Raw genomic sequence first — 14,853 nt, 5'->3', positions numbered from 1 at the left:
CCGTGCCTCCAACACCAACACAACACCTCCCTCATAACTCTCTCCTCCAATTTCCCCATTAGATCCTTCACAGTCTTCTACCTCGCTCACCTCCAATACCGCCCTCACCGGCTCTGTTCCATCCTTGGCTCCTTACGGTAAGCAGGGGGAGTTGGCCGCTCCTACTTGACCCAGCTACACACCCCTTTACCCCCCCAAAAAATTTTGGGGTTTCTTCTCGGGCTTCCTACCGCGTCGTGCTAACCTCATGCGCCGGTATCCCTCTGCACATTGCTCCATGGAATCCCAGGCGGGCTCCGGCACTCTCCCTGGGTCGATCGACCACCTGTCTATTTCCTCCCAAGTGGTATAAACCAGATCCTGCTCACGCTGCCGAGCTAGCTCCTCAAAACGCCGCCTCTCCGCTTTCGCTGCCTCCAGCTCCGCTTTGGGGCGGCGATATTCCTCTGGCTCTGCCCAGGGTCCTTTACCGTCCAGCTCGTCTCCCATGTCCATTCCTGAACTCGCTGCTGCTGCTGCTGCCCGTTGCTACGCTGCTGCGTCCGAGATTGGTGGGTGTTCCTGCTACACCTTCTCTTCTCTTGAAGAGGAGGAAGGCTGCCGTTACAACATGAGAGAAGGTATTTGGGAAGAATTTGTTCTTTTATGGACTTTTATGAATTTTATATATTTTATGGACTTTAAGTACTTTTAGAAACCAGTCTTGCCCTTGTACAAAACAAATGGGGCAATTAGKTCAGAGATCAACCCATTTTCAGATAAATTACATCCTTTTATCAAGATTAGAGTGTCTCTGTACAGAATGTTTATATTATTTTGTGTATTTAATGTTTTCAAAAAAGCTCTCTTTCCTCATCTCTTTCCCTGCCWTGATAAGTTACTGGGATGTTCCCAGGAACCCAAATAATAAGGGGTTACAGAGCATTGACTAATCAAAACTGTGCCATGTGGGCACGCCCCATTTGGGCTCAATAAAACCCCTCCATCCGTCCCCCTTCACAACACAGCGTAGATCCCAGATCTCAGCAGGCTCTGGGTTATAAAGTCATGTCTCCTGGAGATTGTTTAGCCCTGCCCTTGTTTCTATTATACAGCACAGAGGCATTTCCTTGAATTCTGTGCCAGGAGTGCTAATGCCTAAGTATTTGAATTAAGAGGGTTGCTTCCTGAGCTGGTTTACTCTGGCTATGTGAAAGKAGGGGGTCTGAGGTATGGAAGGAGATTCCAATCATGGGGCTTTCTTATTTTGCTTTTGTAAATATCTGGCTAGAAGGAAGTCAGGGAGTGGGAAGCTGTGTATTATGTCTAGAACACTTTCACAGTGAGAAATCAGTCCAGTACATAGATTTCAAACATGACGTCCACAGAGTCATTTTTTTGTCCAGTCCAGCCCGGCCTTCATTTCAGCGTCCACAGACGTCCGGTCCAGACATGATTCGGTACCGTCCGGACCGGCCTTGTTTTGGCCAAAACATAGACGTCTATGTTTGGTTCAGATTTGGTCCGAACGGGCCTTGATTTGGTCCCCCCAAAAACAGCTATGATTGGTTCAGATTTGGTCCAAGTTTGGACAGCACAGTACAGTACAGTTAAGTATAGTAAAGACAAGTAGAGTATAGTTCAGTACAGTACAGTAGAGCACAGCACAGTACAGTTAAGTATAGTAAAGACAAGTAGAGTATAGTTCAGTACAGTAGAGTACTGTACAGTAGCACAGTAGAGTAGGGTACAGTATAATGCTCTGTATTGTACCCTACTGTACTCTATTGTACTTTACTTGCCTAGCAAGTGTTCATTTTTAAATGTACATTTTGGTCATTTAGCAGATGCTGTTATCCAGAGCAAATGACAGTCAGTGCATTCAGCTAAGGTAGATAACCAACCACATCAAATCACATTTTATTTGTCACATTACAGTGAAATGCTTACTTACAAGCCTGTAACCAACAATGCAGTTTCAAGAAAAATAAGTGTTAAGTAAAAAATAGATAAGTAAAAAAATAACAAATAACAAATAACAAATAGTCAAAGAGCAGCAGTAAAATAACAGTGAGGCTATATACAACGGTACAGAGTCAATGTGCACAGGTTAGTAGAGGTAATTGAGGCAATATGTACATGTAGGTAGAGTCACATGTATCACTATATCATTATAGTTTAAGTGTTCTGTTGGTTTTTTCTGTTGTCAGAAAACTTTGAACATTATCACTGCCAGTTCAAAGCTTTTGAAAAAGCTAACATAAGTGCATGTGACAGATGGGAGAAATCATAAATGTTACACACTGCAATCTTCAGTTGGCTCCATTTTCCATTTTTGGAATGACATGTTTTGAATGTGATATAATGTTTTGAATGAATGTACGGTTGAAATTCGGCCATAGAAACAATGACCAAAAAATATGTTTTTTCAACGCTTTAAAATACTGTATCTGTAACGGCTGTCGTAGTCGTTCTCCTCCTCAGACGAGGAGGAGCATGGATCGGACCAAGATGCGGATTGGTAAGTATTCATATTTTAATGGGAAAACAACAAACACTACAAAATACAACAACCAACAAACGTGACTAACCTGAAACAGTCCTGTGTGGCCCAAACACTGACACAGGAACAAACACCCACAAAACACAGGTGAAACCCAGGCTGCCTAAGTATGATTCTCAATCRGGGACAACGATTGACAGCTGTCTCTGATTGAGAATCATACCAGGCCGAACACAAAATCCCAACATAGAAAATCAAACCTAGACCAACCCACCCAACTCACGCCCTGACCAACTAAAACAAATACAAAACAAAGGARAACAGGTCAGGAACGTGACAGTATCAGACTCTGAAAAAGATGTCAATTGTAATTTTGCTCACTGGGCTGTCATGAAAGCTATCYGAGGTCAGCTCCATTTCAATGGTCTACTACACAGTATCAGGCCACTTGAAGGAATCCACTGCACATTGCCTCATAACATTTATATAACAGGTGCTTAATACCAGAAATACCATTAATATTATGAGCAATGTATTTGTGAGTTATAAGATATACTGCCCAGTGCCTATCCATATCCTATTCCTTCTCCTTTGGCGACTGCACAGGCAAGAATATATTTACGCTAAAGTGTTTTACTGCTACTCGGGTGATTGATTTAAACTTTGAGAGGTTCAAGATAGTGCAATTGTCAGAAGTTGATTTGGTTTAGAAGATAAGAAGAACTCCAGGCTCAGCGGTGTGTCATACTCAATGATGGGAAGGGGTAGCCTCATTTACGTCAGCGAATCTGGTTCTGGCGCTTGGACAGCCCGAAAATGTTCAAGCTTTCCTGGAGCAACACGGCATATCTGCGCACGTATGTGGATGTAAATATGTTTACGATGGAGATATGTATTATTGGKCTAGAAACGAGCACTTCTAAAAGCAGTACATGTCAAAGTAAATAGTGGAATTACATCGCTGGAGGCAACACTGAACGGCAGCCCCAGAAAATGTAAATTGAATTGCTCTATTACAAATTAGGCTATATATTCAATAATGTCGGTTAATGAAATGGGGAACTGATATCAGGTGCTTAGAGATATAGTGGCAATATATTTGCGTTATGAGAATATATTAGCATGACATTTATTTTTTAGCATGATAGGCTATTTTATTCTTGCGATATAATTCGTGACAAACAGTCTGAAAAGTTTCCATTTTAAATGTAAACTCACATTTTTATTCTAATAGTAGGCTAATATGTAGCCCAACCGGCCGGCAGATTGCGCTATTATTCATTTAAGTTTGTCATAGCTTCATCTGCCGGCCGTTTGGGCTAGCTAATATGCTTGGCCTCATAAACGTGTTATTTGAGAATGCTCTTGTGGCGAGAGGTGCTTGCAAGAGGAAAATGTTGAAAAATGGAACTTATGTTTCCTACAATTATCTTCATCCTGCAAAGTGTGTCACTGACAAATGTAGTAAGATATTTAAGCTTTTATATGTTTATTGTCTCTACATTTTACAGATGATTGAGTAGYTAGTTGGAAAGTTGTATTGTTGTAATTATGGCATAGTATATCATTATTTTTCTATGTAACTCCTCTCTCCATTTTATACACAGTTGGGCTGGCAACAACCACATCTCCACTAACTACATTCTTGTTCTAACTTCCGTACAGATCTCTGGCCCTTCAATGAAGCTCCACTGCCCAACTCTTGTGACCCTAGAAGAGAAGTGACCTACATGGATCCCCTGTCTGAGCTGACATCACTCTCTCCCCCCACATCCATGTCCTCTCCACCTCCCCCAACCATGTCTCACCCACCACACCYGACCATGTCTCCCCCACCTCCCCCTGCCATCTTCCCACCACCCCCACCTCCTCCACTGCCCGGTGACCTCCAGAACAGTCGGGATGTCCTGCAACGGTCCAAGTTACGCAACCTGAACTGGGACCTCATTCCGAAGGAGAAGGTAGAGGGCCGTCAGAGTGTCTGGAACAGTCCAGATGAGTTCCACTTCGACCTGAGCTCCTTGGACGAGCTGTTTGGACAACAGAAGAGGTCTCGGCCCCCCAAGAAGGATGGCAGTTTACGGCATGGTCTCAGACCTATTGGCTCCCCTCTACACAATGCACCTGAAAAGGTCAGTGGACTGGTTTCCATATGTAAATGGCCGTTTTAGGCATAATGTCTATTAGTCTTAATTGCAATGAAAAGTGTATTCCAGGTTGGTGCTATTGCCATACTGTGGGTTGTTTCCTTAGAGAATGATTGGGGTGTGGCTGTATGTTGATTGTTCTGACTGGTATTTTCTGTTTCTGTCTAACCCCGTAGGTATCACTTCTGGACGGGAAGCGCAGTATGAATGTGGGAATTTTCCTCCGGCAGTTCAAGAGGTGGGAGAGATATTTTAAGCCCACTTTAATCAGGTTTGCATAATAATGTCACTATCAGATAAATGTTTAATGTCATCCATGGCAACTCATTATAACTCATCTCTTCACAGTGCAGTCAGGGAGATAGTGGAGAACATCAGGCWGGGGGCTGGGCAGCACTATGGGAGTGAGATGCTCAGTGAACTGTGCAAAATGCTGCCTGAGACTGAGGAGGTACTGTGGAGTTCTGTCTGTCTCTCCATATCATCTGGGTCTATTTAGTGGTCTTTATATCTTCATGGTTTTTCCATCCTACAGTGTACTAACTCATGTGTCCTGTTCTGTAGGAGAGGCGTCTGAGGGCATACCGAGGAGAGCGTAGCCATCTTGAAGACCCTGACCTCTTCATGCTCCTACTAGTGGAGGTGCCCAGGTGATTAAACATATTGTTGGTGTTTGGTCATCACCCTTCTCCTACCAAAAGAAAATGCTATYGAATCCTTATCTAATTTCTCTTCCTGTCTTTTGCATCCCCTCAACTTGTCGCCATTTTCTCTCATTTAAGCTGTTTAAAATGTGGGTTTTCCAATACTCTCCTGTTATTTTCCTTGGTCAGTTATCGCTTGCGTTTGGATGCCATGATCCTGCAGCAGGAGTTTGACCCGGCCTTATCTTCTCTGTGTGTGTCAGCACGCTGCTTGGTGTCTGCAGCCACAGGTGAGAAAACAGCAGAGTGATTGAAATTTGTTTTTCCCAGGTCCCTGAACTTTTTTGTGAGATTTCTTCAACTTTTATGTTGATTTATCTTAGTGACATACTATAAATTACATCTATCTGTCTCTTTCTTAGAGCTTTTGAGCTGCCCAGAGTTGCACTCCATCCTACGGCTGGTCCTGAGGGCAGGAAATTACATGAATGCCGTGAGTCGCAGTCATCTGGCACCTAGACAACCAGTGCACCCAGACAGGCTGATTGATTGATTTATTGACAAMCAATATTCGCAATTTTTTCCAAATGTGTTGAGTGCATGAGTATGAATAAGTGATCTGATCTTGTCACACCTTCTGACCTTCAACAACAGGGAGGTTACGCAGGCAATGCTGCTGGGTTCCGCATCGCCTCTTTGCTCAAACTAGCTGACACCAAAGCCAACAAACCAGGCATGAACCTGCTGCATTATGTGGCCATGGTAAAAATCTGATCAATATTTCACAAATGGGTGTTAAAAGGTTTTTCTAACACTCCTACTACTAGTCCTACTTGGGTCTCACAGAAAGAAAATAATACAATATGTCTGTCCTCTCTCAGGAAGCTGTTAGGAAAGACCCAACCCTGCTGTCCTTTCCCCTCAAGCTGAGCCATGTGGGTCCAGCCTCCAGGTCAGTGACACACTTAGGATGTTATGAGTCCTTCATGACAAGTTGCTGACATAGTTCTCACATGCTTGAAAAAGAAAAGAAGCGGCATTATATACAATTTTGTTTTTGCGTGTTTTGGGGGTCTACTCAAGTACTCAATGATGTTGACTGATTAGTTTGTTGATTGATTGAGTCATTCATCCATTCATTCATTCATTCAGTCCATTGTTAATAACAATGTTAGGTCCCTTTAAATCAGACTAATCTCACCTTACTGTTCTCTTTCACCCATCAGACTGTCTGTGGATGTGGTGCAAGGGGATCTGTCTCAGCTGTGCAGCAGACTAACTGGACTAGAGAGGAGAATTCAGACTGAACCTGTTCTCCAACAGCAAATCAAATCCTTCCTCCAGGTAAGTGCTTCCTGTAAAATACGTGTCTGCGGGTTTTTGCTCCTCCCTTGTACTTGATTGATGAATTAAGGTCACTAATTAGTAAAGAACTCCCCTCACCTGGTTGTCTAGGTCGTAATTAAAAGAATAAAACAAAAACATGCAGACACTAGGCCCTGCATGGAATGAGTTTGACACTCCTGCTGTAAAATAATGAATAATATGTCAAAATAAGACCACAAGACTGCCCCTTCAATGTTTCAGAAAGGACCTTACCATTTGCAAGCCATTTGAAAGTACATTTATGGTAATTTGGACTAACAATCATAAGTTGTGAAAGGTGGTTTGCAAGACTTTTTTTGTGGTCTGTTGTCAGACGGCTGAGGGGAGGCTGGAGGAGGCAGAGGTGGAGGTGGAGGCTCTACTGCAGGCCCAACAGGACCTGTTGGACTTCTTCTGTGAGGATGATGTCGCGTTCAAGCTGGAGGAGGCCTGCAGCATCTTTTACTCCTTCAACATTCGCTTTCAGAAAGCTGTAGAGGTCAGCACCTAAGCAGCATCTGTTGGTGTTCAACCATATTTTAATTTCTCCCATTGATATGAATGAATATTTTTTTGCTGCAATAATGTGTGCTGGTTGGCAAGACCTCCATTGATGCACTTTTATTTTCCCTAAATGATTCTGTTCATTTTAATTTGATAACTCTTCTGATTTTGTTTCAGGAGAATGCAAAGAGGGAGCTTCAGGAACAGAAGCGAGCAGAGAGAGAGAGGCTGGAGAGGGACCGGGACAGGACGGTGAGACGTCGCTCCATAGCCAACTGTTCAGCCCTGGAGGTGGGACTCAGGGACATCCAGCAAGAAGACCTGGAGAGCACCCTGGAGAGGAGCCTCTACCACACCTGGCAGAGCCGCCACAACGTACGAAGCCCAGACAGCCGACTACGTGCCATGAGTCCAACCTTACACAACTTACTGGAGAACATCAATGATGATGATACTACAGAATCATGTGACACACCACCACCAACSCTTGCTCACTCACCACCACCACCCAAGACAAAGCTTCAGCAGAGTGTGTCTTCTCCCCCCTCTGACCCCACAAACAGCATGTCAGCCAAGCCTGCCCAGGAGACCACCCCTCCAGTGGACAGCCCACAGTCACCTCTGGAGAGTGCTGATCTGCTGAGACGTGTAGCATCTAAAGTGGTGAACCAGCAGTGCAGTCTACAAGAAATGTCTGACCCAGAGAAACAGCATGACACAGCCTCTGCCGAACCCACCACCAAGGGACAGTCACAGAAGCCTGGGGAATGGGAGCGTCTGTATTCATGCATGGGAGACACAGTAGTGTGTCACACTCTTGTGACTGGCCTATGCTCCTATAAGAACCTGAGCCCAACACAGCCCTGGGAGGAGCCCACGGAAGGATCCCACTGCTTCTTACGGTTGAGGGACAAGCAGGTCAGAGCGGCATCACCCCAGGTCCACAAAGCGGCAGCACCCCAGGTCCACAAAGCGGCAGCACCCCAGGYCCAGGGGGACAACGTGCAGAACAAAAAGGTGCTGCAGAGAACTATACCCAGGAGTAGGGCTTCCACACCCTCCACAAGCCCTACTTCCACCCTTTCCTCTACTGCCTCTGCCATCCCTACTCCCACAGCCTCGGCCATTCCCAAAATGCAAGGCAGGTCAGAGGCAGCCTCCACATGGTCCTCACGTCTCCCTCTCAGGAACTCAATGCGTTCCCCAACTCCAATCACCTCCAGAGATCATACTGAGGTCAGACTTGAAGGGATTGTTAGGGAAAAAATGCAATCTCTGAATGAGCAGACCAAAAAAAAGCATCCACTTCGTCGACTACTAGAAAAAGCCAAACCAAATGAGAAGGAGAGAGAGGAGAAGATAAAGAAGAAGGAAAGAGAGCTGGAGAGTGAAAGAGAGAGGGAGGGAGTGAGAGAGGAGAGGGAAAGTGAGAAGGTAAAGCAGAAGGAGAAGAAAAGAGTGAAAGAGAGGGAGAAGGTCAAGGAGAAAGAGAAGGAGAAGGAGAGGAAGATGGCGAAGGAGAAGGTGCAGATGAAAACTAAGCTAAAGGGGAAAGAGAAGGAAGTCAAAGTGGAGCCAGTGATGGAGTCAGCTCTGTGTGTGTCCAAGCGGCTGCCCCTGCACCCTGACTATCATACCTCTATACCCTGCCGTGCCCTTCAGAGCTCTGTGACCACCAGTGCCAAGGTCATACGCTGTGCCCTCATTGCCGTCGCGGCTGTGAATAAGGACAGGAGCAGCCAGTCTACAGTCCCAAAGACCACAGTTATAAAGCTGCCTGGCCCCAGGTCAAAGCTCCCAACTCCACTATCCATGTGGAAGTGAGTCTGCCCATACCCACCTAGATATACATAAAAACCCTCAGATCTGATATGGAGAGATGCCAATAGGGAATCAAGAATAGTACCTTTATTTTTAATATCACACCTCATTGGCTTTAGCTAAGTAATCAGGCATATTTTTATAAATTACTTTGTACTGAAAGTGTGATAAATATAAGGTAGGCAATAAAATAACACAATGGGTCCTCACAATTTACCTGGAATAATGAAAGTAGGCAAAGGAAAGGAAAAATAAGGCTGGATATGGTGGTATACAGGAAGTTGTACTTAGAGTTATTCAACAAGATACTTGAATATGGTGTGATAGAGAGGGAATGGGTGAAKAGGGGATAAACAGAGAAGGATCTGGTCAGGAATAAGACCCACTTTGATGARTATTGAAGTTCTCCATATTTCAAATGAGAGATGGGGTGGTGGGGTGCTTGGAGGTGACTGSATCATTGAAGATGCATTGAGAGTATTTACATTTCTGTGTCCCAACTGTACACAAAACAATAAAACCAGTGATCTTTCAGTTGTGTTTAAAATTGTGTGGCTTTTGTTAAATAAGTGTGACCAACTCACTCCTCCACTACTGTACTGTAGCAGCTAGCGACTACAACAACCAGAATAAAATACTATTTGGGCAAGAATCCCCGGATGAAATACCTGCTACAACGAAAGGAGGGTGTCCCCATTATTATTTTTTGTGAACAAAGGTGCAATGCACTTTCCGAACTGAGATGCAGCAATACGAAGCGTCTAGTCTGCCGGGAAACCACACGAAGGAGAAGAAGAAGAAGAAGAAGAAGAAGAAGGAGGACAAGAAGAAGAAGGAGGAGGACAAGAAGAAGAAGGAGGAGGAGGAGGATGAGGGCGCGAGTCAAATAAGCGGTGGGGCAATTTATCAAGATAACCTGACTTTCAGCTCAGTTAGCCAATGGGACATTTCAACATCCTTTTTAAATTCACTGTGAGTTATGTTCTTCATTGAACCTGGTTAAAGATTATTTCCAAAAAATTATTCGTGTTCTCGGCCAATTTTACAACCTAAATTGGCGTTAGCTAGCTTGCACTAAGGTTAGCTAAAGTTTACAGCTAGCTACGGAAACACAAGCGCGTGCTAAGTGGCTAACTATAGATAGCTAACTAGCTAGTTGGCGCAAGGTTCTATCGACGTTTTTCCTGGCGGATAGCTAACTAAATCCCTGGGCTGTACTGCCTGTACATAACYGTTTTATTTTCATTCAATAATGCTAGTATGTTTGTACTTAGTTAGCTATGTAACTAACGTTAGTGCAACTTTCTTGTAGTTAACGAGAAATAGTTCACTAGCTTGTTTGTTAACAAGCAAAATAAGTAACTAACTAATGTTTCGCTATCAGTTTGTGTAATGTATTTAACTGTATTCTTTCTAATGTTSTCGTTTATGTTTTGACTTTGTATTGGTAAACCCTGTCTGCCTCTCCATTGAGGACCACATAAAAAATTGGTGTTACAAAAACACGTTCATGTGTGTTATCCTCTAAAATCAATGACTACTCAATCTGGCTACATTGAACAATGTTTGATCAGCATTTTATGGTCATGTGGCTCTCTCTCATATTGCCCCTTGTTTCAGGAACCCTAGTCGCCAGTGTGGATGAGGGAAGCATGCAGACCATAAAGTGTGTGGTGGTGGGCGATGGTGCCGTKGGTAAGACTTGCCTTCTAATCTCCTACACGACAAACGCCTTCCCAGAGGAGTACATCCCCACCGTGTTCGACAACTACAGTGCCCAGATAAGTGTGGACAGCCGCGCCATCAGCCTCAACCTGTGGGACACTGCTGGCCAGGAGGAGTACGACCGCCTGCGCACCCTCTCCTACCCCCAGACCAATGTCTTCATCATCTGTTTCTCCATTGGCAGCCCGTCCTCTCATGCCAATGTACGGCACAAGTGGCACCCAGAGGTATCCCACCACTGTCCTGGAGTTCCAGTGCTGCTGGTGGGCACCAAGAAGGATCTGCGTGGAGATGTGGAGGCGGTGAAGAAGTTGAAGGAGCACGGCCTGGCCCCCACCAACCAACAGCAGGGTAATGCCTTAGCCAAGCAGATCGGCGCCGTCAAATACCTGGAGTGCTCAGCTCTGATGCAGGACGGTGTGAGGGAGGTGTTTGAAGAGGCCGTGCGAGCTGTGCTCTACCCCGTTACCAAGAAAAATGTCAAGAAGTGTGCTGTGTTATAACTATGTGCCTAGACTAGGGGGACTGGGGGAAGAGACTCACGATTGGCGCTGCCATTTTGGCTCCCAATATGCCTTTCACGTTCTAACCCTCACCACTTGTTAGCATTGCCTGGCTTCAATATTAATTGATTGTTTGTCAAGAGGTCCTCAATTGATGCCAACAACCTTCCTATGGATTTTTTTGTATCTCTGAAATCAAAACTGCAGCGACGATGCTAAGGGATTTCAATGGTGCCTTCTCAGCAACTTGCTGCCTTGTCCTCACTGGCTGTATGTTTAAGAAGATTACAATTGATTTGACACCTTTGCTTTTSTCCTTCATCAGGCCAGTCTTGTAATGTGTTGGTCTTTTTCTGTGAACTTTGCCCTTGTTGTCATCTGATGTGATTCACAGGAATGTTGTGTCAATCAGTAGCCACTGTGTTAAACATTATGTTCATCCCTCTGTGCCATTACAGTAATAGTTGTAGTGTGGATTGTCAATAAGATAGTTTGCCTTTAACGTTGTTCATAAGCCAGGATCACAGGATATCTGCCGAACTAGCCTTGCTGGTATGAGACAAGCAAGGGTGTATGTATGACACTGTCAYCCTGAACACATGCACACTTTGATTAGAACAGTCTGTCTCCTATTGCTCTGTTACTCACACTCCTCTCTCTTACTCTGTAAAACCATGAGCTTGCCATTCCGCACAATGCTTTGTCAAAACAAAGTCCTGATTGTGTCAGTGAATACAGATTGGGTAGCTGCTAAGTAAACAGATGCCCTAAAGATTAATGTTATTTTTGTATTGCTGGTGGGACAAATCAGGAAGCAATAATTTGAGTGTTTAGTGATTAACCCCCCCCCCACCACCACCAAAAAAAAGTCTAACTCTCAGTCAGCTGACCTGCTTATGGGTGGTCTTTATTTTTTGTCTGAAGGCAAGCAGAAACCACAAGTAAACTGCATTCTATGTTCTATTGTAACTAACTGAAATCGGTGCTGAATAATGCTACACATTAGGATGTCATAAAAGTTGTTTAGCGTTACTGCCCTCATTGAGGAACGCGTGTTGAAGGTACCACGTATCARCAGTAATGCTGCTCATTCCTGGCTAACTGTTAACTTATCTAAGTGTAATGGCAAGTATGTATGGCTAATACTGCAACAGGAGCTGCAATCCTAACAGTTCCTTGTGCTGCATGAACATGCTTGTTGGAGAGTGGAAGGCATAGGCCTACATTTTTACCCAAACCACTCTAGCAGGGTTTTTTTCAGTGTCTGGTGGTATTATTGGTATGAATGGTTCTGTCGTGTGCCTCATCCCTTTGTGATGTCATATGGGATCTSTAATGAGTTGATGTGCAGCTTCTGTAATTAAGGGCCACAGGGTCTGCTGGTTTTTCCCATCAGACTGCACCACTAAATTGAATGTGAAGTATTGCATTTTAGGTATAATTCATAGTAAATTTGCTGACTGGACAATACATGTGGTGGAAACCTGCAGAGTCTGTAGCACTTGAGAACTGAAGTTGCACTTCCTCTATGTGGAAGTCTTTGCCTTCTCAAACAGAAGGAATTAATTCCACCCTAACACTGACTGATAACAGATTGGTTCTGGTGGAATGTAATAGTTTTTTTTTACCAGAAACCTATGAAATGTACATCTAATTGCCAAAATAAAGGAAACACTTGAGTAAATGAGGAATAAAAGTATATTGAAAGCAGGTTCTGCCACACAAGTGTGATTCCTGAGTTTATTAAGYAATTAACATCCCATAATGCTTAAGGTCATGTGTAAAAATGCCCAGTTGCCTGTTATTTTGGCAACCATGGCTAGAAGAGATCTGTTACTTTGAAAGAAGGGTCTCAAATGAGCATGGGGGTTTAAAGGATGTGTGTGTCAGTCACCAGATCTCAACCCAATTGAACACATGGGAGATACTGGMGCGGTGCCCAAGACTGCATTTTCCACCACCATCAACAAAACACCAAATTATGGAATTTCTCATGTAAGAATGGTGTCCAATAGATTTCCAGACACTTGTATAATCTATGTCATGCTGTTCTGGTGGCACATGGTGGCCCAACGCCCTATTTAGACATTTTATGTTGGTGTTTCCTTTATTTTGGCAGATACCTGTATAACAGGTTATAATGGTTCAATTAAGTATTTTTAAGTAGGCCTACATATTCCCTTATGTCTTTGGCGCTCAATGCCATTCTGTACTGCAGACTAAAGAGGCTTGGTTGTGGTATTTATGATCCAAGAGAGACATTTTGGTATTCATTTTATATTCCATTTAATTCCAGATACATGTGTCATGGTCTTTACCTTTATGTGTAAAGACTCAACTTTATATATTTTTGATTCAATCCTTTTTTACAATGAGAAGTCAATGTGTGTACTGTACAATAAATATTTCMGATAAACGATTACCTTACCTTTACAAAGAATCACATGCATTACCTTTACAAATAATTACTTTGATAAGATGTTTACCCATTTTCTTTTAATTATATAAGCTTAGTAATAAAAGGCAATGTAAAAGAATGGGCAACCAATTTCTTCAATCTATTAATGCGTTGTCAGAGCAGTTGCATCAAGGAGACATCACCTGGTAATAAAACATAGAAATAAATAAAAAATGGTCCTCCTATACTTACAAATCACTGACAGGCTCGGTCCTGTATGGTACAGTGAACCCAAACCATAGATTTGGCATTACCTATCTTGCCCTTCTGCATACAGCCATCATTTGAATTGGTTGCTGTTGGTCTATCAGTGTACAGATTTACTTMATGAAAAGGCACATTCTAGCATTAGGTAGTGCCAAAAACTCAAGTTTTACCTATTTTTTTTATTTTTATCTCTACCTGAAAGGGATGACTTGGCATTGAAGTGCCTCAAAGGAGTGTGTGGTTTTTGACTCAAGCACTGTGGAACTTGATTTGTCAGTTAATGTAATTTTAACTGCAACCAAACCCACTTGCATTACTAAATAAGTGCAAAAGTTTACATTTGTGTGTATTTCATCTTTGTTCTGTTGTATATAGTGCCTTCAGAAAGTATTCACACCCCTTGACCTTTTCCACAGTTTGTTTTGTTACGGCCTGAATTTTTTTTWAAATGCCACTGGCCTACACACAATACCCCATAATGTCAAAGTGGAATTATGTTTTTTGAAACTTGTACAAATAAATTACAAATTAAAAGGTGAAATGTCTTGTGTCAATAAGTRTTCTACCCCTTTGTTATGGCAAGCCTAAATTAGTTCAGGAGTCAAGATTTACTTAAGTTGCATAATAAGTTGCACAGACTCACTCTGTGTGCAATAGTAGTGTTTAACATGATTTTTGAATAACTACCTCATCTCTGTACCCCACACATACAATTTTCTGTACAATCCCTCAGTCGAGCGGTGAATATCAAACACAGATTCAACCACAAAGACCAGGGAGGTTTTCCAATRCCTCGCAAAGAAGGGCACCTAATGGTAGATTTATTTTTATTTTTAAACAGACATTGAATATCCCTTTAGAGCATGGTGAAGTTATTAATTACACTTTTGATGGTGTTTCAATACACCCAGCCACTACAAAGATACAGGCGTACTTCCTAACTTAGTTGCCGGAGAGGGAGGAAACCACTCAGGGATTTCGCCATGAAGCCAATGGT

The 14,853-nt window shown here is 43.2% G+C and overlaps 2 protein-coding genes across 7 annotated transcripts; both read left to right on the top strand.

Annotated features, from left to right (window-relative positions):
* The first annotated feature begins 586 nt into the window (after nucleotides 1-586).
* Nucleotides 587-9,497, top strand: LOC139022895 (FH2 domain-containing protein 1-like). Of its 5 annotated transcripts, none has more exons than XM_070434478.1 (12): nucleotides 587-620; nucleotides 4,148-4,614; nucleotides 4,806-4,867; nucleotides 4,978-5,080; nucleotides 5,194-5,279; nucleotides 5,463-5,563; nucleotides 5,696-5,766; nucleotides 5,928-6,035; nucleotides 6,155-6,225; nucleotides 6,500-6,617; nucleotides 6,973-7,137; nucleotides 7,320-9,497. In XM_070434478.1, exons 1-12 carry the CDS (start codon nucleotides 611-613, stop codon nucleotides 8,964-8,966), a joined length of 3,009 nt encoding a protein of 1,002 aa, XP_070290579.1. In that variant the 5' UTR covers nucleotides 587-610; the 3' UTR covers nucleotides 8,967-9,497. The 5 variants fall into 5 exon arrangements, with proteins under 5 accessions (XP_070290579.1, XP_070290578.1, XP_070290577.1 ...); XM_070434477.1 differs by lacking the exon at nucleotides 587-620 and adding an exon at nucleotides 2,802-2,975; XM_070434476.1 differs by lacking the exon at nucleotides 587-620 and adding an exon at nucleotides 3,125-3,339.
* Nucleotides 9,498-9,598: 101 nt separating this feature from the next.
* On the top strand, nucleotides 9,599-13,613 carry LOC111950238 (rho-related GTP-binding protein RhoG). Of its 2 annotated transcripts, none has more exons than XM_023967657.3 (2): nucleotides 9,599-9,856; nucleotides 10,584-13,613. In XM_023967657.3, exons 1-2 carry the CDS (start codon nucleotides 9,706-9,708, stop codon nucleotides 11,189-11,191), a joined length of 759 nt encoding a protein of 252 aa, XP_023823425.1. In that variant the 5' UTR covers nucleotides 9,599-9,705; the 3' UTR covers nucleotides 11,192-13,613. The 2 variants fall into 2 exon arrangements, with proteins under 2 accessions (XP_023823425.1, XP_023823426.1); XM_023967658.2 differs by having other exon boundaries at nucleotides 9,766-9,935.
* The last annotated feature ends 1,240 nt before the right edge of the window (nucleotides 13,614-14,853 follow it).

The sequence above is a fragment of the Salvelinus sp. IW2-2015 genome, linkage group LG23 (assembly GCF_002910315.2).
Source record: "Salvelinus sp. IW2-2015 linkage group LG23, ASM291031v2, whole genome shotgun sequence".
In the NCBI taxonomy this organism is placed as follows: Eukaryota; Metazoa; Chordata; class Actinopteri; order Salmoniformes; family Salmonidae; genus Salvelinus; species Salvelinus sp. IW2-2015.
Note: the sequence above shows the minus strand (reverse complement) of the source record. Positions and strands in the feature narration are given on the sequence as shown.